General features: G+C 39.1%; 2 protein-coding genes across 5 annotated transcripts in view; one reads left to right on the forward strand and one right to left on the reverse strand.

The window, feature by feature from the left end:
- Window positions 1-94: 94 nt before the first annotated feature.
- plin2 (perilipin 2) lies at window positions 95-3,843 on the reverse strand. Its single transcript, XM_041985101.1, has 8 exons — window positions 3,789-3,843; window positions 3,562-3,607; window positions 2,773-2,968; window positions 2,427-2,509; window positions 1,983-2,268; window positions 1,235-1,413; window positions 996-1,112; window positions 95-887 (listed from the first exon to the last, which is right to left on the reverse strand). Exons 2-8 carry the CDS (start codon window positions 3,589-3,591, stop codon window positions 408-410), a joined length of 1,371 nt encoding a protein of 456 aa, XP_041841035.1. The 5' UTR covers window positions 3,592-3,607; window positions 3,789-3,843; the 3' UTR covers window positions 95-407.
- Window positions 3,844-17,717: 13,874 nt separating this feature from the next.
- adamtsl3 (ADAMTS-like 3) overlaps window positions 17,718-24,350 on the forward strand; it is a 116,987-nt gene continuing 110,354 nt past the window's right edge. For all 4 annotated transcript variants that reach the window (XM_041985085.1, XM_041985087.1, XM_041985086.1 and 1 more), the window contains exon 1: window positions 17,718-17,977. In XM_041985085.1, the coding sequence (XP_041841019.1) occupies window positions 17,921-17,977 (57 nt within the window). In that variant the 5' untranslated portion in view covers window positions 17,718-17,920. The remainder of the gene's footprint in view (window positions 17,978-24,350) is intronic.

Here is a 24,350-nt window from a genome sequence, read left to right on the forward strand (position 1 = left end):
AACTAAAGCTTTCCAAAACTAATGGAAATGAACCTTTTCATGTACGTTTGCTGTGTGACAGAAGTTTGAGAGAAAAGGAGAAAAACTTATTGAATATTGTAGAACGCTTTATTTTGTGACAAAAACTTAAGACTTTGTTCCAAACTTAACATTAGTCCCCACTTCAAGATTTTCAGTAATGTGAATTATGTGTCTTGTCATGTTGGGTGGGAGACTCATGAACTACAAATTTTGCAGATCCAATAAACTGTTTAGAAAAACTGACTAAAGCTGAAGGAAAACATTTGGAGGTGATGTAATACAAGCCATAATAAAAGGTGTGGCTATATTCTGCTAGAAACTATATTTCTAAGCATTCAGCATTAATGAAAATGCAATCTCTTTATTACAAAGCTTTCACAAAACCATTACTTGGACTCATAATGCAACGCTAGAGTGGACTGCTGATGGCATTTTAGTGACTCCATCTCCACCTCCATGGGCTCATCCTTTTGTGGCCGAGGGAAAAGTGAGCTTGACGCTTGCTCTGTGCAGCTGGGAGCAGAGGCCGCTGTGTGAGTCTGCTTTGGAGTCATCCGCGGGTAAAAGGGACCCACCAACCAGTTGAGTGGCGTGTTGTTTACCAGGTAATCCATGACGTTGTCCAGGGAATCTTTCATTTTTCCCAGCTGGACTTTGCTGTTGACTAACACACTATCTGGCAGGTCTCCCAGAACTTTAGCTTTGCTGAAGTTATTGTAGATTTGTACAGCAGAGTGGCTGAGAGAGAGCGCCTCCTGCTGGATGTGGTTAGGGAGGCCCTGCAGGCTGGAGACGAGGACCAGACAGGTGGTTTGGAGCTGTTGGGTGAGGGAGCGTGCCAGGGCCAAGGTACGAGACTCTATTACCTAAGCGGATGGGATGAACACATTTACATAAGCTAGGAGAAATGCAGGTAAAAGAATGATCCTACTTTTTGTTCTTCTCCTAAAACCTCTTATGTTTGTGGTGTTTACCTCTGCTTGGTGACCATTCCCCTGGGTTGGACTACTGGGCTTCCATGACACCAAGGAATTCAGCTTGTTGTTCACCATCTGGTTAGCACCACCAAGATTCTTTTTGCCATATTCAATCTGGAAAAGCAAACATTTAAAATGTATTTTCAGTGCAGAACATACAACTTGAGGTTTCCCTTAAATAGGGAAAGGTAAGTGTTTTTAAGATCTAATTGTACAGTGCAGCTGATGAGACGCACCAGATCAACAGTGGAGTTGAGTTCGGAGATGAATCCTAAGCTGCGCTGCTTGCCATCACGTATTCTGGCCATGGCTCTGGTGTAAGCTCGCTTTCGAAGCTTGGCAGAGAGAGAGCCCAGGCGGACGTAGTAGCTCGGTTCCTTGTTGTTAAAGCCTTTCACAGCTTTTGCCTCCGGCTCTGTCACAAGGCAGGAAAACATAAAATGTCTTACCACCGCGCTATAAGTCCAATTAGTGTTTTAGTAATTGATGTTTCTGGTCATGAAAATCTAAATTATTAAGCGTCTCATAAATGCTATTGCATTCTGCATGAAAAGATTGCTAAAGGCTTCAAGTTTGAGGAATGTAGTCGTTCACTTGTCCATATCTAACGGTAAATGCAGTACTTTTATGAGGTTCTGCAAACTAAATATTTTATACAGCTGTGACTGAAAAAACAGGCAGTTAATACAAACTTGTGTTCAGCTCTTAATACAAGTCCTGCTCTCTGCAAAGCTGAACTAAATCCTTCATTAAACTTAAGCTCCCTGTTAATACCTGGACCCTGGTACAGCTTGTTACGAACAAGCTTAAGTTTTCCAGCTTTTTTGTAACTTTTATGTTAAGGGCTCCTCAGTATTTTGTAGCATGAGCCTCTATTTTTTTATTTGTCTAAATCTAAATTTCTATTTTGCAAGTGGTTTTTATTATAAACAATAAATTTCAGCCCCTTGGCACTGACATAATCAGACTTTTGTCCCCACTCACCCAGTTCATCCTCTGACAGAGGGAGATACTGCTCCACCAGACTCTCAGATGTGCTGAGGGCTGTGTCCATTCCACTGCTGACCAGCTGGACCACTCTGCTTTCCAGTACTGTGTTTACACTCCCACTGACGACAGCCTTCGTCTTCTCCATCCCATCCTGCACCACACCCCTAGTCTTTTCCACAACACTGCTCAGAGTGTCAGAGACAGTGTCCTTGGCTCCAGACACTCTGCCCGTCACAACATCTTTAGCGTTGGTTACAACATCCTTGGCACTGGAGACAATCTGGCCAGAAAAAGTCATTTTTATTATTTAAAAAAAAAAAGTTACAGCAATTGTGAAATCTTTAAGAAATCAGCAGTTGTGAAACATGGGACATAGGTCATGATTGATACAGCAGATTAGTCCACATTCATGTTGTGTAATTTGGCTTGACACCATACCTGCTCTGAGGGCTGGTGAAGAATTGGCAAGGTTTTCTCAATCTTGTCCAAACCTTTACAGGCAAGGTCATTGGCAATGGCAACTGTAAGGAGATAAACAAAAAAGCAAATTAGTTAACATACATTTAACTGTATTGTGGGTTTGGTTGATTTTATAAAAACTAGGTGAAGGATCAAGATAACCAAGTAGCCTTGACTATGGTTTCAGAGTCTGTCCATATGATTGAGACTGTTTTCAAATATTTATCCTCACATTTTAAATATGAAATTTTTTTTTTCTGTAATCTTTAATCTTTTATCAGTGTGGTTTTAAAGAAAGTTATCAGAATATGCTTAAGGTTCTCACTCTGGGGTTCCAGCTTGCCGATGATGGGTGACGCAGTGGTGAGGGCCACAGAGGTGATGGTGCGGACCCCTTGCTCTGCAGCCTCACACACAGTCCTGATGTAAGGGTGGTTGTCTTTGGTGTTGGCATACACACTGAATACCATACTGTAGGTGGAACTCACCAGAGGAAGGCTAGTCACCCTCTCCACCACGTTCTGTGAGCAAAACAAAAAAAAGATGTACAGTATTCAGTCTCTGCCATTGATTTAAACATGACATAATAGCAAGTTATTAATTCTTTAAACAACCATGAATTAGGGAGGAAATGCTGCCCCTAAAAGAGTTGGTCTCAGCCAATTAAATTACATTTTAACATCTGGCTGTAAATATGACCTATTTATGACTATAAGTCTGCCTTTCCTATATACTGTAGCTTTGCTTCATATGTCTAAATACAATAATTATGAGTATGTGTATTGCAATTTTTGCCTGCTGGCTGTCTTGATCAGGGCACTTTTGTAAACAGATTTAAATGTAGTCTTATCTCCTGGTGTCAATAAAAACTTTTCTTAAAAATATCTATCTATCTATCTATATGTGTGTGTGTGTGTGTGTGTGTGTGTATATATATATATATGACACCAGGGCTTTAACAATCATTCTTCTTTCCCCCATAGGTAATAGTTAAAGGGTAACTGAATGCCCATTGCTTCTTTTTCATATTAGTCATGTCACAGCGTGACGGTCAACTGCTGTCAAAGTGAGACAAACTTACTGTATCGGAGTGCAAAGTCTTAACTGGACTCACCTGATTTGAGATAACTTCAACTGTTGCCATTTCTGCTCGCAAAAACCTATAAAGGAAAGATAAGTTTTTAGTTTCTTTAAACACTTAAATTGACTGTGTGGAAACGCACAAAAGTAGGGAGTAGATAAAAAGACTAGTACTTCCGCAGCCAGTTATTAGTTATTATAAGTAGGTTCGACTAAACTGTATCGTTAAACACAACAGCTAAATAATGAACAGTCACTTACCGAGTATCACAAGTCCGGATCCTGTCAATGAGCTGAGTGATGATCCAAAATAACGACCGCTGTATATATGTGTTATAACTATCGCGAGATGTTGCCCGACGCAATGACGTAAACCACAGTAACGTGTTTCTGGGCCAAAGGTAAAAGGGGTAAAAGTTTAGGCGGGGAATTCCTCTCTGAAATCATCCGTCACGCGGATGAGCACATTCAGGCAAATGGCATGCCGTTTCCTGAGTTTGACATATTTTCTTATGGTTATAACAACATTATTAAGCTTTTCCTCACATTTATAGCGTGGGTGAAACCAACAGTCCTGTAACTGCTGTAGCCGTAAGTACAGTTATGTACAGAAATGTTCACTCTTATGATCCCACTACGTCTGTATGCAAAATGTGACAGCTTAAAACATTTAAAAACATGTTGGTCCAATGTGTTTTCCATTTAGAGGATACAATCAAATATAAAACCATCAGGAGGGTGTAAACAAAACATAAAAAAATAAAAAACAAAGTAATAAAAAAAAGTTTTACACAAAATATGAAAGTGGTCATTTCATTTGCAGTCTAAAAGAGATTAAGGTAAACTTGTGGAAAAAAACACGTTACACAGAGTTAAAGGCAAGAGAAAATAAAAATAGTCTTTAAATCTGATGTGCATCCAAAACTTGAAATTTAGTTGAAAACCACTTCAGATATATGGCAGCAACCATGAAGGCTTCTTCAGCTTTGCTTTAAAGTTGTGGATAATGAACTGAGTCATGCTATTAAAAAGTACAGCAAATTATACAGTGGTTCAACTGCTACATCTTCATAAAATCTAAACAGTACGGAGAGATTAATATTAACACCCACATAGGCAGTTGGTGAGATGATGCTGTATAAATAATGCATTTTGATCAAGAACATTGCAGTGTTGATGCAGAACAATATAGGTAAATTGCATGCTGCGTTCAGTTGCACCTGGGCATCTGAGGTTTAGTTTAGCTTAGGTTTAGTGATATATATATTAATATATATATATGAATAAATTAATTAATACATACAATTAATGCTACATGTGATTCTGAATTGGGCCATTCTGTAAAATTATTGATGTTTAGGTTAATATTTTGATGCGTATATGTTGATTACTCAAGTAGAATTTTGAACAGCTCAATATTTTGTTTGTAACACTGTATTTAGAATTCATAATATTGCTGGTATTACATAAGTGAATAATCTATATACTTCTTCCACCACTGATTAACTGGAACCTTAAAACTATTCGTGCAGCTATACCACTAAGCTAGTAGGAAGCTATGGAAAAAAAACTATGCACAACTCTTGATGCCTTAAAATTCCTTGCAATAATCTGCAAGCACAGCGTACTTAAAAGAAGCAAGTGTTTTAATAGTTTGCATCAAGCACCACAAACTACATAGTAATCCTTAAAACCTGACAAATACACCTGTAAACATATATAACTCTTAAAACTCCATTTTTTGTGATAAGTTATGCCAAACCTACTTTAAATAATATTGTAGATGTTATAATTTCACATTTTTAACCAAAACTTGATGCTTTTAGTAGGTTAATGGCGTACATAAGACCCACAAAGTACCACATTAGATGTAAGAATCAAGATGATATTGTATGTACACATCACACTGTACACCTATTTTTGTGAAAAACATCTTTCAAGAAACTCCTAAGTACAACTTGAGTTTTTTTTTTTTTTTTTCCATATGCTGGTTTTATTGTAAAGTGCCATACACAAGTGGTTCATCAGCAAATAGGGAGGTCTATGTTTGCTAGATGTTGCGGTTTGGAGAGTTTTTCATCGTTTTTCTCTGTCACACTTACTTCTGTTTTTGAGTGTGTTTTTAAAATGAGAATTTAGTGCTAATGCGGCTTCTTTGGATTCTAAACATTTGGAGACCAGATTAGGAAACATGGACTTAGTTTGTATCCTCCAACTGGCTCACACGCTCTGCAACCCTGGATGCTTTAGATAAACCCACTGGGGCTCATTTATCAGCTTTTATGTAATTTAAATCGACACCAAATGAGAATGTTGGCCACAGTAAAACACAGATGCTAAGCTTCTGTCAAAGGGAAAGGCTTTAAATTTCTTCTGACTTCCTAAAAAATGTCAAAATTAATCGGAAAATACTGGATAACTGATTAACATTTAACTGAACATCCAGTAATATAGACCTACTCCCTCACATACTCCACGTTGTGGTGGACATTGATCAGATTGTATTTTATTGGACGCGTCATATTCTTTTAGGTGCTTAATCAGCCTTTATGTGAATCAAAGAGCAAGTGGTTGACTCATGGGGATGATATGATGAAATCAAGACTGTTCTGTAATCATATCATTTGTGTTAGAAGGTTCAGATGAATGAAATGCCATCATCCAGGTAATGTGAATTACACGTTAATGTAGATGTATGTAGATGCATAAGAACAAAGACAAGACATTTCTGTGATATTTTAAGCAAAGGAGTGAGGAGAAAAAGCTTGGATCTGCTTCTTCCCCCCACGTTCACAGCTTCTGAACAGCTTTTGTGTCCACTGAGACTTTGAGCTCTTGTTTGAAAATATTTCTGCAGTTTTTCCTTTAAAAAACATCTTGTTCTGTTTAGTCTCTTGAACTTACTAGTCATTTGAGGTCTGTAAACATATCTCCAGTGGTGTGGAAATTGTGAGGATTGTGGCAAGACCTTTAGCTTGTTGCTCGTGCGTTCAACAGTTTTGAATATTGGGGTGTTATTTTCACAACCAGAGATTTCTGGTATTTAATTGGACATAAACTTGCTTCCACCAGTGAAGTGTTTTTCTTTCCTGTCACATGGCTGCAACACAAACCAATAGCTTGATTGAAAGGGGATCATTTTATTAAGTTCTACTATGTTTCATTTTTTCTTTCTGCAAATAAACCTCAGTTGAATGAAGCCAAGAAGTTCTGTTTTAACTTAATCTGTCCCCTGGACTTGCTTTTTTTACTCCTTCTTGGTTGAAACAGGGCCTACAGAAGTGGTGTTTCAGCCTCCAGTTGGCTGTTATCTCCAACGATCCTGGTCTCTGGCAGCAACTCTCTGCCACAGGGTTAGACAAACTTGCCTGATCAGCCTCATTCAGGTCTGTAAATAAATTCTTGTCACTGTTTGCTTGGATTTATCTTGCTTATCTGATTTTGTCAGAACATCTGGACCAGACCACTATGTCTATCTGCTTCTGCATGCTTGGATCAAAAGAAACCTCCAGAAACTCTCTGGCTCAGAGGACACGAACACTTCTGAAGTGTTACTAAAGATTCTGATTCAAAATTGGCATTTGGTTTCAATTTCTTTGAGTCAGATTTATGTTTTGATTAGCCTTTGTAGCAAAAACTGTCTTCAAACTTCAGCTTAAACTTCATTGGTCCTGTTAATTTCCTCTTCCTCGTATTACCAATACCTACATGAAGGTGCTCTTATGTGTTCTTACAGTCTTCTCCTGATTTCAAGGTATCACTTCTTTTAATCTTCAGATTTTTTTTTTTTTTTTTGTTTTGCTGTTTAGAGGACATTTTATCACCTGGCCTTTTCTAATAAAGATCCAACAAGTCTAAGGTCAGAATACATATGATAATTGTAGCTATCAAAGCTTTTAGGGTGACTAAACATTTAAATCACACTTAATTTACAAAAAGAGCAAAAAACACTCATGTTTAATGCTTTGAAATTTAATCCTTTTTTGTTTAGATCAGCTGATTTAAATGTTTTACAAAAACAGACTTTTTGACTGAAAAGCACAAACTTGTAGATACCACTGTCATTTACAAGTAGAAGGGATAGTTTGATTTTTATATTTAAAGAGTATATGAAGGACTAAAACTATAAAATCCGCCTGCACTCGAAAATATAGGCCAGTCTGGCTACAGTCTGAGTTGTGTGTCCATGCAGGATGCAGGTGCAGTCCTCTGACTTTCCACCTTGAGTAAATAATGACTTAGTTTGAGTAATTGGTGTTCACTGTCCTCACTTGAACTCCTTAAACTCAGCAGATATACGTTGCTGTGAAGAAGATAAAGGGAAAAGTTAAACCTCTTTTTGTCTAAACACTTACTGTCATATTTTATTCTCAGGAAAAGATAATTTCTCACTTGAAGCATCAGACATATGCTTAAGACTGTGTGGAAAAGAAAAAAAAAAACACTAATAAGATGCAGATTCTGAATGAAACCATGTTGCTGCCACTGGCCTTGAAACATAAAAGACTGGAAGTTGTGAGAATGATTTGAAGCTGCTCATTTTTCTGTCTTTTATTTATGAATTAAAAGGCTAACGTGGTCAACTCACTCCTGAGCAATAATCGATTCATGCAGTAGTTACTGATTACGTTAAAGATAAATCAAAATTCACTCTTATTTCTGATTTATCTGCAAGCCCTTACAGATTTTCTCCACTAGATGGCGCCAACTTAGACAAAATTTGTAACCATCCTAAGCTGTTCCCCCTTCAGTTTCAGTCAGCTGTACTGAATTTAGTTGCACATATACAGATAATTCCCATTATTTTGATTTTTCTAAATAAAAACAGAGTTATCCATCTCTATCTCTGACCTTTTACAAAATGCGAAATATTTGACTGCAGCTGTGGATGTATCTGCAATGAAAATATGGTAAGTAGCCAACATGCAAAGTAGGACTGAAGACAGTAGACGCCAGTTATTCCAATTATATAATTTAAGACAAACAAGATATGAAGGCAAATGAATGTAGGAAGTTTTTTCTTAAAACATGTCTGCAACTCAGAGGATAGAGACCAGCCACCAGCTCCTCTTCTTCAGCAGACAGTTGAGATGAAAACTAAGACCAGTCATGGAAGCTGACCTGCTCCCTGAGAGGTCTGCTGGCATGCAGCTGGCAGTGAAGGTACAGACTCTGTCAGGACAGGACTGGAGATCGATCTCTCTCTATTGTGCCCTCTCAGACAGGTAGGGCTGTAGGCAGCGCGCCAAGGCTCCTGACTGGGTAACGGATACCTGAGGGCTACTGGGAAAGTGTCACACCTCCAGATCACACACAGTCAGAGGTGCAGCCCGAAGAAAGAGTGCAGACAGGAGGAGATAGAGAGCAGCTGCAGAGTGGCTGTCCCTTCAAGCTTTTTAGATCATGAGGCAGAGATGTGGCTTTAAAGTGGAGAAAAAGGCAAATGCCATGTCTTTTGGTTCAGTGGTATTCTTTAGGGAACAATGTGCTAAAATTCTGCGGTTTCAGACAGAACAGCTGGTCAGAGTGTTTCTAACTGGGTGGTGTGGATGGGTCGTATATTATAGACCTAAACTCTTGACCCCTACAATAAGAGGATCCAGTGGTCCTGTTATGTTGTAGGGGCATTTTGCTGCATAGATTTTAACCAGTTGTCCATTTTAAGGGAAGAGTTGGCACAAAGCTGATTTGAGTGATCTCCGTTATCGTGTGGTGAAACACTTTATTAAAACATTTATTCTCATCCATGATAAAAATTGCCCAAATCAACAGAGCATGAGGGGTCACTGAGTGGGTTGAGTATGTAACTAATGTAAACCATATGTTTTGGCTTTTGCAGTCATCAGATGACAACCCAATGGATGTTTTTCCCCCCATTTTTTTTCTTCTATCATAGAAACCATGTAGACACAAAACAGTAGGTAAACAACGTTCTTATTGGTGATATCAGCAAATACTCGTAGCAGCTACTGAAGCTGAATTAATGTCACTGTTAACCTGTATTTGCTAACAATTCCATGTCAATGTGGCTGAAAAAGCTATGTAAAACACTTACAGGAGATTTTAGAAAATGTGATATTACCATCAATCACCATTATTAATAATGATAATAATAGTGAAACTAGAGTTATAGTACCTGACTTTACTGTTAATAATTTGCCATGGCTTCATGACTACATCTTTTATCTAAAAGAAGTCATTTAATCCACTCTTATTAATGCCGAATAGCAGCTTCAAACAAACAAAATTTAATAGGAATTTTGTTGAATAGCAAGTCGGGATTTTTAAAAACTGACACAAATGTAGTTTCTAACTGAAAGACACACCTTATCTACCTCTTCTCATCTTAAGTCAGGTTAAAACATAGCAGAAATTACACACATAAAAAACCATCTGCCGTCGTAAAGAGTGGTCTGGCTGTCATTTTGATCAAGCAGGGAGACTAAATGTTGGCTGTGGTCTTGGTGTTAGAGTAGATTTACACCAGAATTTCAACATCTTGGACAAAAATAGCTGCATGGGCTCCTGAGGTCCTGCTGCAAAATTCCGCTCTATTATGTTTTGCTTTAACCCAAGCCCAGAGCTGCTAAGGTCATGCATGCAGAAGTGAATTACTTCTTAACAAGATGAAGCCTGTCCTCTTGAAATATGCATTACTTCAGCCTTTGATAATCAACAGATCTATGCAGACAATATGTGTTTAGAAAAGAGTGTTTTTCAAGCAGGGTTCTGTGCACCTGTTGGATGTAATTCTCAAATAATCAGTATGATTCATTAACTAAGACAAGCATCTATATTTCCCACTGTGTGGATCAAGTTAAAACAATAAGTTAGCAACTGTACAAGATTAAAAGTTATGAGATGAAGGTCAGTATGTCATCGGTTTTGCTTTCACAATTAAATCCTCTGCATTCCTCCAGGGCCACACCCTGCCCCAATTCCACCTTGTTGATGATTTTCAGGGATGATTTTCTCAGAGAGAAACAAAGAAACTCATATTGCATTGTTGAAAGCGCATCACACTGGTTTCTGCCCTGTGAGGCATAGATATGATAGCTGAGTTGGTCAATGAGAGCATACTTTGAATGGGTCAAATTGCAGATTAGACAATGACCACAGAAAGTTTGCCCTTGTGTGGCTCCAACACCGTCCCACATGACCTCGCCATGTTTCGACAGCACCCCATCACAGAGCGTTTTCACAGAGCTGTGCTGGGATTAGCAGGCCGGCTGTTTGTGCTGGCAATGGGGCAGAAATTCACAGCTATATTTTCTGGGTGCCGTTGCTGACAACCGCGGCAAGTCCTGGTAATTATAATATAACTGAGAAGGATCTAAAACCAAATATCCGAGCCGTGCCGTCCGAAGCAGTGTTTACAGACAACAGCTGCTTAAACAGGCACTTAGAAGGAATTAGAATAACATTTTTTAGCCCCAGCATGTGAGTGTGTCTCTGTCTTTGAGCAAGTGTGCGTAAATGAGTGGGTTGGCTATTTGGGCACCTACACAGACAATCTCTTTGTTTTGGAAGTGTTCGCTTAAGTCTTCAGGGGCAGCCAGGAGCCAAGAACAACGTGGGAAAAGAGCCTTTACTTCATTTCTGCTTTCTCTCCAGGCTTTTCCTTTGCAGTTTCTCTGTCATCTGACCTCCAAAACAGTACCTAAGGCGTGCAGGAGTTTGAAGAAACCAAAGAAACAAGGCTTGGATCTGAAAGAGGTTATAATGGGAACCGAGTAGCAGCTGACAGACAGGCCAAACTGTCTGTCATTTGCCTCTGTTGTTATCGTTTTTAGACATTAACTGTTGTCAGCATAAGATATGCACTTAAACAGACCTCTGCTCAGGTGGTCTGAATGGATATCCAGGGTTCTGCAGGGGACAGGAACACCAGCAGAGGCAGTAGTCACTGTGAGGTCTAAGTTTGCAGCACTAAACAGTTGCTTGACCCCTCAGGTTTGCCATCTCCATTAATAACTTTTCCCCCTCATTTTCCAGGAAATAAAAGATGAGTCATGGGGATTGCGATGCTCTGACACAACACCAAGCACACGTGCCCCAAAATCCTTATGGATTTTACTTTGTAAGTATTAGCTAACTAATGTGAATCATACATAATATGACAAAACTGAAGAAATCAATGAGACAATGCAAAAACAAAATGCTGTCTCTGTATGTTCGAATCGCAAAAACAAAGAGTAAAAAAGAACATTAGTGGTGTACAAACCTGAACTGTAGTCGTTTCATCCTTCAAATAACACATCAGTTCAGCCCTCCAGCCAGCAACCAACTTCTAATAATTCTGCAACATAATCATGTTTTCCGGTACTTTTCTTTTCTTTACCAGCTGTGTTACTGTTTTTGTTGTGCTGTATTAATGGAAAATCTGACAGACATACCTGAGATTTGTTTTGTTTATTTTGTCATCAGATGCCAGTATGGCTAGGATTTATCCAGTATAGTTATCGAACTTGATCCAACCTTATTCCTTACTAAGTAGTTATGAATATTAATCCAGCAACAGATTGGTTTTAGCTGTAAGCCAGGATTTGTGTGTAATTTCATACTTCTCCAGAGAATAAAAGGAAAAAACAATACCCTTGAGCTCACAAAGAACCTGGCTGATCACTGGCAACGGCTTGTGAGTGTTTTGCATCTGCCTTTGACAGTTTGTGGTATGTTGCTTTCAGACAGCAAGCAGTAGATATGACATACCCGGAGGAAGGTGATGCCTGCAGCTGAAACAGATCTGCGCTGACAGACAGGCAAGTTACTGTACCCTTAGCAAGCCTGGCATCCCGAGACACGGAGGCCCGGCAATGGCAAGAGCTTTCGTTTCCCTTGGAGTCTCAAGCATGAGCAGACACACGTACAAACACACATACAGATAGCTTGCCAAATTCCACAGAGCCGTAAAGGCAATCAGGACAGATGAGAAAGGCAAGCGAGTGGCACTGAGCTGCCTGCAGAGTGGGATTTAGAGCTTTAATAAGGTACAGCAACATTTGGAGGAGTTGTTGCAGGAATTGCTGGAACATTTGAGAAAATCTGAAGAGTCAGCCAAGAAGACTGATGTCACACTCATGCATGCTCATCTGCTTACTGTTAACCAAGCACAAGTGAAATGAAACGTTTTTGAAGAGCAATTCTTTTTAAGTCTTATTGTCACTGAAAAGTGAAAAGGTTTTTAAAAGACTTGGTTATTACACAAGGCAGCTAACTTTAAGTCATTAATAAGCATCTGAGCTGCAGAATGTGATGGTACACCATGCCAAGTTGCATGTTGGGACGGGAGTACCATCTAGTGAGAAATGCTCTCTGGATATCTGTGCCTGAAGCTCGTTGGCTTTGCTTAAGTTAACTTAATAAATTCAGTCAAAATGGGTGCATTTTGTGGAGAGAGAAGAAAAGACAGAAGATGGGCATTACAAAGTAAAAGTAATTTGCATGTCCACAGAATAATAATAATAATAAAAAAATAAAAAATAAAAAAAAGATATATACTGTTGACTTAAGTGCTAATTCTGATGCATTACCCCGTTTCCGATTCCTGCCCATAGCAAACTATATTCTGGGACTTCATAGATACACTTGGCTTGAGTTTAAAAATTAACCAAGAAAGCTCACACTTTTTAAAAATAATAATGTGTAAAGATTTATTAATTAACATACCAACATTGTGTCAAAATTAGATCCCCTGCTAAATTTCACCCATTTTTTAAATATCATTTAATAATAAAAAAAAACAAAAAAAACAGGTATAGCACTTTAAAAGACAGTCAGCAGTTTGCTCATGCTTTATGAAGTTAGTGGATATTATGTTGCTATGCTCTTAATAAAAAATTGCTATAATCTCAGAACAAGTTTAAAAACAAAATTCAAGCAATATTTTAAAGAGCAGTCTTATAGTAGGTGGATGTAAATATGATCTTTAAAATCTGTGACCTCTGGATACGAAAAGAAGCTTCAGTCTTAGCAAGCTTCTGACAAAATGGCTAATTAAAAAACCTAACTGCCCATAACTGAATGCAGCATAACATCAACTTCACCTCCTCTATTAGCAAACATCTTCCAGAGTTTTATCAATCGTCTCAACAAATTTCTAATTCTCTCAAAACAAGCTGTGCCGTGTCTCATGGAGGGCATTTTCTCTCCCTGGTATCTGACAAATTCCTGCCCTCTCTTTGAACACATGTGACAAGCAGCTCTTTGACTCTGAGGCCCAATCTCACTGATCAAACAGCAATGTTTGGTGTCAGCTTAAGGGAGACAACTAAGTTACTCATATGGGGGCGCTGACCTGCTCCAAGTATGTTTAGCTAGGGGACCAACACATGTACTGTACATACCGTCGCCTTGTTTTGCGCATGTAAAGCCATACAGCCATAAAGCCATGCTTGTATGTTCATGGATTTAAACTAGAGTAAGAAGGAGCACAGGCAGGGAAAGGTTTAATCAACATAGTTTGTAGCCCTAGTTTGTAGAAAATTATCATAAATTTAAAGATGAAACATTATTTTTAACATTCTGAGTAAGATTAGTCTTTTGTTTTTCCTTTTCTGTACGGTTTTAAAGTGATAAAAAGAAAGGAGCGACATGCAAATGTTAACCCAGGCTCACACTTTTCAGGGATGTCATTTCCAAAGTTAGATGTGAAGAACAGTGGAGGTAAAGTTTAGGTCTCTAAGATCAAGAAAAAGGACAGTTGGAAAAGCAAATAAATAAATAAATAAATACTATATAACTATAATTAATTATAACTTTTATATACCTATAAAAAATAAATAAAAAAAAATTTGGTAGGTTTACCAGCTCCATCCTACAGCAACAAACTACATAAAAGCTGGTAGAAATTTTAGTATGTTTGATGTAAAGAAAGATTAGTATTGCATGAAAGGAACACTTCTCTAGTTCTTTCACAAAAGGGTGGCCAGGAGTGTTGAAACTAGTGCTGAGTGAAGGATTTAAAACCTGCAGATAATGTGGGACAAAAGTGTATTTGTTCAAAGTTAGCTTGAGCCTGGAGCACAACAATCAATTTCATTACAAAGATGAAGCTCCAAGAATAACAAGAATAAAGAAGAACCTGTTAAAAATACAGTCACTGTACTGGAAAATTTTCATTATTGCAAAACATTTATCTCCATCAAAAAGCAGATCTTTGTCTACACATCCAAGATAAGTGCACACACTTTGGATTACATCAGATATTTCTGACCCCCATGTGGCAACAAAATGCTTCGACGTGTAACAAACTTGTGAAGCACCCGTACAGAAGGGTCACAGGTCATGTTCATGCTCTCAGCTGAATACGAAAAATGTTTATTACTTTGGTATACAGACAGTTTCACCATTGAATCAATGACTGCAAGGTGTGCAGGGCCTGTGGATGCTAAAAAAAACACTAACTGTGACTCCTCTACCTCTGGGTGCTGTGCATTATGACCAGAGTTATATACTTTGGTCTCCACCATCTAAACAGCATTCTTCCAAAAAGTCTTGTGGTTCCAAGTTCTGCTGGCAACCCTTTTAAACAAGTCATACTTTTTCAGTCTTTTTCTAATCGTCCTGTCATGAACTTTAACATTTAGCATGCTAACTGAGTCTGAGAAATATTTAGTTTTTTATTTCTGAATGTTTTTTTCTCACACCAGAATGATGGACTTCAAATTGTTCAGTGATAATAACTGATGCTTTATCTCCTAGCCATTGTGTTAACACACACCTGAATGCTCCAGAGCTCTGCTTTGATAGAGATGCTCACTTGCTGATGATTATTGCATATGATTAGCATCTGGCTGCTACTTCCTTTTAAACAGTATGAGTGTGCTTAGTTTTTGTGCTACACACACTGCTTCTTTATTTTACTTTGTTAAATACTCAGTGATATATAGTTTGTTGTTGTTCATCTGAGTTTGAATATACTTGTATTTAAATACCAACAGAAGATTTTTTTACACCACTTTAGTGTCTGCCTTTGTATACGGACAGAAGTTAAAAGAGCATTCTGCCCATCACTGCATTTAAACAGAAGATTTTAGCCTAAAGACTGTCATTAGCTGTTGCCTCAGCCTCTTATTTGTCTTCCCGGAAACAAAAATCCTGTCAGATCTGTTGAGCAAAGACCTTACAGATGCTATTTAAGCTTGTAGAGTCCCTAAAAATACATTTTAGTGCTGGGGTGCGGTGGTTTTGTAACCCTGCTGGTGGGAGCTTTGAGCAAGTGATGTCCATCAGTAACAGTAAGGTTTGTAATATGAGGATGTAGTTAAGCTATGCACTGCCACTAACAGTGAATGCAAACTATTCATGTCTCAAAGCATTACCCACGGCTTGCTTGGACTTTGTGAGGTGTTTGTGCTGCTCTCGGGGTGCTGGGGGTGGACAGAGTTCAACAAGACACTTCTGGGGTTGTTTCTCATGAGCAGGCTCTGAGAGAGCAAGGAGCTGTCGAGGACGATATTTGACCCAGAGGTGAAAAGGAAATGATTTTAACCCCTTCTTCAGGTAAAGCTTTCCCCACATCTCCAAGGGAAGTAAACATTTACATTCTATTGCTCGGTGTTCATAGAGATTGAGCTGAAATCAAGCCTGCATGTCAGGCAGCAATTCAGGTCACTCATACCTAACATACCTGTGCAATTTTTTTGGCTCTGAATGGGCATTTCCCTCAGCCCTTTCAGCTTGGCTGAGGACAGATGGTATTTTCTAGAAACATTGTTATTACAGTGGCCCTAGGCAACTTCAACACAGACAAGGTCTTAATGCACTGACATTGTGGGCAAAGTTTCAAAGAGTATAATGTCTCTTAGATGAGTGAAAGTACAGGATCAAACAGAGGAGCAAGCCTCATAGCTGAAGTGAAACTCCCTGCCAATCCATTTTAAGCCATTAAAGGCAGCTAATATAAAAATACAACATAATACAACAACTTAAAGGAAGTTCATTTACTGTTCTCAGATCTATTAAAATCAATACTTGACCCAAATATGGGCCCATATTTAGGAGGTTGGCATTTATCTCAAAGGAAACAACAGGTTGAACTGCACAAAGAAACATGATTGACATTAAAACAGAAGGAAACAGCTATTTTTATTGGATTTGGAAAGGAATTACATGGATCTCATCAAAGTAAATCAAAAACAACGACAGATTTTAATCACGTGCCAACAAAAGCCAAGAATATGAACATTTCATTCCATTTAGTTGATCTCAGTTCATAGTCAGTCAGAGGCTGATTCAGATAATACTCCCCCTGACCTTAAATGGCACATGGTTGGCAGGGCTGGATGTCTAACTTGAAAGCCTAATGCATTTCATACTTGTGACGAAACCTGCAAGCTGTGAAAAGTAGGCAAAGTCCTCAGCTGGTTTTCAGTCAACAGCTCATGGTGGAAGTTCCAGTTAAACTCTCTGAACTCCTTGAAGAAACATCAAGAAATTGAAATTTCTTGTGTTATTTTATTATCAGGAAAAGTCACGTCTAGCAGTTATGAAAGCAGCAACTGTTGATCCTCAAAAGAGCTGTGGGTGCATCATTACAATGAAAAAATCCCCTGACTTTGTGGTAAAATTTGACCTCATCTGGAGCCAGATTTTCCTACCATCAGCTGGATTTGCGCATGCCAAATGAGCTCAAATGGGCCCTAATTAATATATACCTACTTTTAAATGAACCGTGGTTAGACTTGACTTTGTAGTGCACAGACTTGAGAATTATTTCTTTTCTGTGTGTAGTTTTAACCCCTCATAGATGCTTTTGTGTCAGTCTTTGAATATATAAAGCCAGGCTGTATGCTTTGTGTCATTGTGTTCTGCTCTAACTAGTCTAGACTTTTGGAGCTTTAATAAAGAAGAAAAAAAAACCCCAAAAAACTAAAACGCAGTCATGAGCACACAAGCAGCAGTGTGGTAAAAGAACTTTATGACTAATTTCAGTCACCGCATCCATCCATTAAGACGAGAGTCAACCATAATATGCTAGTTAAAGAAAACAAACAAAAAAACATCTCTTTCAAGTTTGCGTGCCTCTTCACTGAGAAGCACATTGGCGCGTAACGGCCCCGGGACTGTGTTCCTTTAAGAATGTAAGGTGGGTGAGCCCCTCTTCCTGACGCACGTCTGGTATGCAAACATAAATTTAGCAGCAACGTGTTTGCTGGGGGAACAAAATATCTGGAAGCGACCGTGAAGTGTCATGTCGTCTGCGTCCTCTCTTGGCTGACTTTTACCTTTTTCCTCTCTCTGGAAACTGGAGCCGGAGCGCAGCGCAGAGAGGACAGGAGAGGAGAGCGGACCTCTTTCTGCCAGAGACTGGACAAACTGGGACAGAGAGCGGCCACTCAGAGGCTTCTGTCAACATTTTTAAACTTAAATTGAATTAGATTGGGTCCGAAATGACTGGGAGCTGTTTGTGGACGGCCGGGCTGCTTCTTCTCGCCGTGTACGCGAAGGTAAGCAGCAGCGGCTTCTTGTGTGTGACACAGTTTGGTTCAGTCATTCTGCAGGAACAGAGGAGGCGCGTCTCCTCAGTTTGACTTGCTTTATTGAATTTATTAAGACAGAAAGGAGTCACCTGTTGCTTTCAGTTTGATCTGACCTCGGATTTTAAAGGAAAAATCAGCCATAAAATGGACTCAGGTACTTCTGATAACAGACTCGTAAATTCCAGCTAGTTTATACTGGAGTCCTTAGCGATGATGAACAGTCAGGGAACCAATTCAAATTAGTTTTACAAGAAAGTTCATTGCAATAAATGAAGATTTTAGAACAGATTTCTAAATTTCTAATTTTTCTTTGATGAGCTCAGGGATCATATACAAGTGGTGCTGAAGCTGCTGATGGGAAAGGATGCTCTTATCACTTTGAAAGGATGGATAAAAGGAAAAGAGAGCACGTAAGATTAGAAAAATATATCTCTAAAATACGGCTTAATGTTCTTAATATGATATTCACTTATTTTTCATCATTTCTGGAAGCACATGGGATACAGATTTAGTTGTTTAATCCCATTCATACCAAGATTTAATTGTTAATTTACATATTCATACTACACAGGATACATATGTTTAATAGTTTTAGACTTAATTTTGAAATACAGTTAAAATTCCTCCAGAACTAATCTTTATAAGCAACATCACAAACATTATAGTTATTAAGATAACACCTAATGTAATGTGTCCCCTTTACCATTTACTGAGCCTCCCCTGAAACTGTTTTCAAGTCTGTTCTAAAAAACATACAGTTCAGTGCACCCAGCTAACAATTACCATCAGCACTGCAATACTTGCTCAAATGATTTCCTAAAGCCCTCTGACATGCATGCATCAGTCATGTTAACCGAGTTCTAGAAAAGTATACCGAGTGAAGGTGCAAGTAGCCCTGAGCAGGAGTTTGAAGAGGAACATAAAGTAGTAGTTGTGTGTGCAGGCAGGTTTTAGGGCTCAAATGGAGGGGAGGGGGGCCCCTGACTGCATGTGTAAATTACCACAACAGGTGTTAATTGCCCTGTAAGGTGATTTGGGCTTTAGACTCACTGGCTGCTACAAAGTCCAGTTGGGCACGGCCGCACTGTAATCAGTATGTGACAGAGGGGCGCTTGTGGCTCTGCAGTCCATTCCAGGCCACGGTCTGGTGTTGCCCTGAATTGTACTTTAGTTGTTAATTGCATCTTCCACAGTGTCTGAGGTGATGCTCTCCTTACACCGACTTCTGTGTATCAAGCCTTATCTGATTATTTTATATCTCTGTCACACAGCAAGACTGCAAGGTGACTCAGTAGATTCTTTGCTCAAGTGGTCAACAGATGACCACCCTTCCCATGTGTGTGAGTGTTCAGCATGAGTCAGCACTGAACATATATCTGCTCACAAACATCACAGTGTGTCTCAGAGCTGGGTGGGGGTGGGCTTGGGGACGGGGATCAACAAGTGCCGCCTCTGAAGTTCTCTGCTTTGCAGTGGCATTTTCTTTTCATTGCTTCTCCTTGGGTCAAACTCTCTGCATTACTGCTTGGCAAAGGAATGAGACTTTATTTGTGTATGGCTCCTGGAAGTTGTGCTGGTGTGATGTGTTTGTGTGGGGGCCAAGTGGCCTGTGGCTCCATCCCTAAATGGAATAGACCTTTCTTTGTGGGTGACATAATGACATACCTCAAGCAATTCTTGGAGGGTCTTGTTGCTCACACTCAATTTGCCTGATCTGTGTAGAGGCAGAACCCTCCAGAAACACTTTTTTTTTTTTTTTTTTTTGCTGACTGGGGATTTGAAGCGTGCAGTGTGTGTGGGAGGCTTTGACCTCAAAATACTCCCAGGCATCTCTCTGAGAAACAAGGTTTTTGTCTTTATCCAGTGATTTGGCACCTGCCAGGGCTGCAGAGCAAAGCAAATCTCTCAGTTGTATTCCTGTTTATTATGGCACTTGTCTCTCTTTATGTGTATGAAGCGGCAATTCTTAGTTTTATATTTACTTATTTAACAAATTTGGTCTAATATACCTCTAACCCTTGTTCCAAGGCTGCTGCCACTCTGTAGATTTTCTGTAGTGTTTTATTTCAACCTCAGAGGTTCATTGGTAAAGATGTGTAACACCAGACCCTTTTCATTTCTATCAAACATATAATAAATTGTATTACTTTTGAGAGTAACTGGTGAATTAGTGAATGGTTCTCTACGTGTAATGGATATAAATCAGAGTTGATTGCAGGGTAGGGCTGCCACACTCACTTCACCACATGCCTTTTCTCTAAAAACTCAGCTGGAATTCAGAAGGAAATTAGCCACAAAAGCAACAGATTTTGATGTTTATTCAAGGAAATGATCCCTCTCAGAGTCCTATGCAGCAAGCAGAGTGTATTGAAGTCTGCAGGATTGGGAGGCCTTGGGGTCTGATGGCAGGATTAAGTGGGGTCACAGCAGGCAAATGGTCCCAAGTGAGCGTCCGTCAACAACAACATTTCTTGTTCTCCAAAACACGCTCCTCAGCTTGATCATTTGATCATAAAAAACAACAAACTAAGCAATTAGTTTTCCTGTGCTTTTGTTGTGGATGCAAGTAGAATGGGAATGAATTAATTCTGAGTTGGATTGGTCCGTCTTGAAGAGTAAAGGAAAAGGCTTCACAGAACATCTGGCCAGTGATGGATTGAGCAAGTTTTTGGAGTGTGTTAACAAGGCTGAGTGTTTTCAGTTACACTGCAAAAGCCTTCAAACTCATCTCATTGTTCCCATCTGGGCTTAATCTGTAGAGTGAAATGGAGGGTTGTTGAGTGTGGAAGTGTATATATGTGTGTTATTTGCATTGACAAAATTTTCTGGCAGTTGAATTATAAAGGTACCCACAAGATTGAATTCTTTTCACTCAGCTTTCTTTTATGTCCTGGCATGGTGGCAGAGCTTCCTCTGCATCCTGCTCAGGTGTGCCAGCATTCTGCACTTCCTAGCCTAAATGCAGAGAGCAGGCATGGATTTCTATAAGGCAAAGCCAAGAGGAGGTAGCTGCACAGTGTTCTCAGTGGGCCAATGTAGGAAAAGTCCTGCAGAACAGAACAAGAGATGGCAGCTTCTACTGGTTGTTGAATCCCAGAGAAAGTAAGTTTCCTTTGTCCCAGAGATCCATTGGATGAAATCCTAATGGGAAATTTCACGAATCTGGCCCACCTGAAAAGTAGTTGCAAAGTTAGACGCATAATTTAAGAGATATGTTTGTTTCAGATATTTTGACAGTTTTAGTATTCCCAGAGACGACTAATGGCTTTTTTCAGGAAAAAAAAATGTGTTGCTGCAGTTTGCCAGTCAGGCAAAATAGAGAAAGTTAAAGGGAAAAAAAAAGTTGATGGAAAAGTACAAGTTGGGGGAAATAAATAAATAAACAAATAATAATAATAACATATACCCTTGCTTGAAATGTGTTTTTCCTATTTATTGGAAGATTTTTATGCACATTTGGGAGAATGGAAACAACTTCTTAAATTGCTATGACCGAGCAAAAATGAATAGACCCACCAACTGTTTCAAAACTGATGCAACAGAACCAGAACAGGTAATTTAATGATCCCAAACTAGAAAGTTGAGGTGTTACAGCAGTATTATAAGAACAGAAAAGGGAAAAAAAGACAAGATTAAAAAACACATTAAATAAACCAATACAAATAAAAATAAATCAAGAATAAATTATGCCATACAAAACAAAACAAAATGCATCTAGATAAAATATTATCCAGATAAAAATGGAAGAAAAAAAATGCTATATACAGTTTACAAATGTCTAGAAATGTGGGTCTTAAGATGTAAGCAATGTGCAATTAGAGTACGCTAAAGGCGCATAATAATAAGGTGCAGAAGCAAGCAATTAAGCGAATGACTGAAGCGTCTTTACAGATTTGATATAATATCCCAAATCCTAGACAATTATAATAATAATAATAATAATAATAATAATAATAATAATAATAATAATAATAATAATAATAATAATATTAGCATTAGTGGCGGTGTTTGCTGTGTTGTCTATTTTTGTATTTATATATTATGTAATAAAAAAAGGGAGAGTGTACACTAATAAGTAAAGAGCCAAGATAAATGTAAATGTACCGTTGTTAGTTAAAATGCTAATTTGAGTTGGCACTTCTTTGTTTTCTATTACAATGTGCTTGTTCTGACACAGCAGAATGTTGTTTTTTTCTTTTGATGCAAGAGCCTCTTTTTATTTTATTTTACTACTACAGCCCAAATAAAAATTGTTTGGATTTTATGTTCAAGTTTCTTATTTTCATCCTTGCAGAGATCAGAAGATTAGACAATGTTAATTTCTAACAGTGAAGTTAGCGCTTGTTAGTATGCTTAGCCTAGCTTAGCCTAGCTTAAATAATGCAAACACAAACCATGTTCTGGCCAGTGGTAACAAAAATTAATCAATTATCATTTGTTAAAAACTTCCAACTAATTTAGTTAAACTTTTCGAAAATATGAAGTGTAACTAGGAGTGGAGTGCTTGCGCTGCGAAAGCCAACCAATCCCTTCTTCTTGCTTCATCAGAACATAGAAAAGAGAGCAACATCAATCTTTTTTCTCATTTGTGCAAGAAAGTGAAAAAACATAATTCCAAAAATATTTTCCAAAAAGTATAACCTTAACATCAGGAGTTGATGAACAAAGCATGCTTTATGAAAATGGAAAAGATGTGGAAAGCAGATTCAGACTTTAGCTGTTTCCCCTCCAAAACCCTTCAGAATTTAATGTTGTTGTTTACCTTTGATGTTTATTTCTAATAACCCGCTGTGACTGAGTGGCCTGTGCCAATGAATGGCATAACTCCCAGGAATCATGATGCAATGTTCTGCCAGCAAGTAAACAAGAAGACATGTTGTTTGGACTTCAGTATCAAAAAGCATCACGAGTTTTTGTGGTTTCATGTGGTCCTGAGAAAATCTATCTTGTGTTGTCACACACAGAAAACCTTTCAAATCACGTTGCTATGACACACTGGTAAAAATCTGCCAGCAGATGGCAACATTACAGCAGAGGCACTTTTTGTTTCCACTTTAGCAGTGATAGCCTCTCCAGCTCCCACGCCCATCCTGGACACTTGGCTCTACTGCGATTTCGCATGTGGTTGCTCTCTGTCCCTGCTCTGCTTCCTCTGCAGCCCCTTGTGAAAGTATTTGCTCCTTCATCATGAGGTTTATTTGTTATTGCCGAGCTTGAAAGCCAATCCTTTGGCATTCTGTTCCTCTGATGAAACATCTTGAGTTCCATCTGCAACAAGCCCACGTCCCCTCCATCAGCGTGACTGAGCGTTGTTGTTTTATCCGGTTGTGTGTTCCTGGACGCCAGCTTCAACTTCATCTGCAGGAGCTGAGGCCCTCCGTGCATCATCTGGCCTGCACATTTTTCATGCGCAGCTAATCTTAAAAGCTGCACAACATTGCTGCTGAGCAGCTCAGCCTTGACTTGAGCACATGCATCTGTCTGTTCAGTTCTGCCCCGGTCTTGACCTCAGACCCCCCCCCCCCCCCCCCCCCCCCCCCCCTCCCACAGGGTGGGATTGCAGCTGGATTGCTGGGGAGTGGTGCTAACAAGAGGGGAGAAGCAGCACTCTGGCCTCTCTCGTGACTTCTAATTAGAGGGGATGTGCAGGTAGGAGGCTTTTGTTTGTTAGTCTGTTGAAACAGCACCGGTGAGCACCGTCAGGAGAGATGTGAAGGTCAGACTGACACTACAAAGGGACAAGATAGAAGGAAGAGAACAGGATGATAGTGGCAAAACGGCTAAGAGTGGTATAATAAAGAGGAGCTGTGCCTAGTAACCAAAGAAAAGGACATTTTTGGATGTGCCATCAAGGTCAAAGATAAAACCTACAACCGGCATAATAATGGAGGGGGGGTGGAGGGGGATGAAGTCGTACAACATATTTGTAAGTTGCAAGTTAAAGTAAAATATAACAAAACTGACACAAAGATTTACACGTGGGAGGCAAGTGCTTCATTAGAAGATACAAAGAAGAGAAATATTAATGGAGTGATAATGATGCAGATTTAAATGATAGCAAGAAATGGCTACACAAGATATACAGATGTCTAAAGAATTGTTAAAAAAAATTTAACAAAATTAATGGCGTGAGATGGGAAGAGTTACATAAAGCACAGGCCAAGCAGGACCATCAGCATAAATATCCTAGTGTATCTTCTTGGACAAAATGGGGATTCAGTAATTCCAGATCCACTCACTGCTTGACAGGCATGACAAACAAATAAGAGGCCAGTTATCTCACTCACTGACCTCACTCCTTTGGGAAGAGGCGGTTGCATATGAGTGTGAGAACAGTTAG

This window comes from Melanotaenia boesemani, chromosome 5 (genome assembly GCF_017639745.1).
Source record: "Melanotaenia boesemani isolate fMelBoe1 chromosome 5, fMelBoe1.pri, whole genome shotgun sequence".
NCBI classification, from domain to species: domain Eukaryota; kingdom Metazoa; phylum Chordata; class Actinopteri; order Atheriniformes; family Melanotaeniidae; genus Melanotaenia; species Melanotaenia boesemani.

What these genes read in the sequence shown, in the direction of transcription:
- plin2 (XM_041985101.1), bottom strand. Translation starts at nt 3,591, where the DNA reads ATGGCAACAGTTGAAGTTATCTCAAATCAG. An exon ending in TTCACCAGCCCTCAGAGCAG is followed by an intron (nt 2,269 to 2,426) that starts GTATGGTGTCAA and finishes TTTTCTGGCCAG; the next exon opens with ATTGTCTCCAGTGCCAAGGA. An exon ending in TCAACTCCACTGTTGATCTG is followed by an intron (nt 1,113 to 1,234) that starts GTGCGTCTCATC and finishes TTGCTTTTCCAG; the next exon opens with ATTGAATATGGCAAAAAGAA.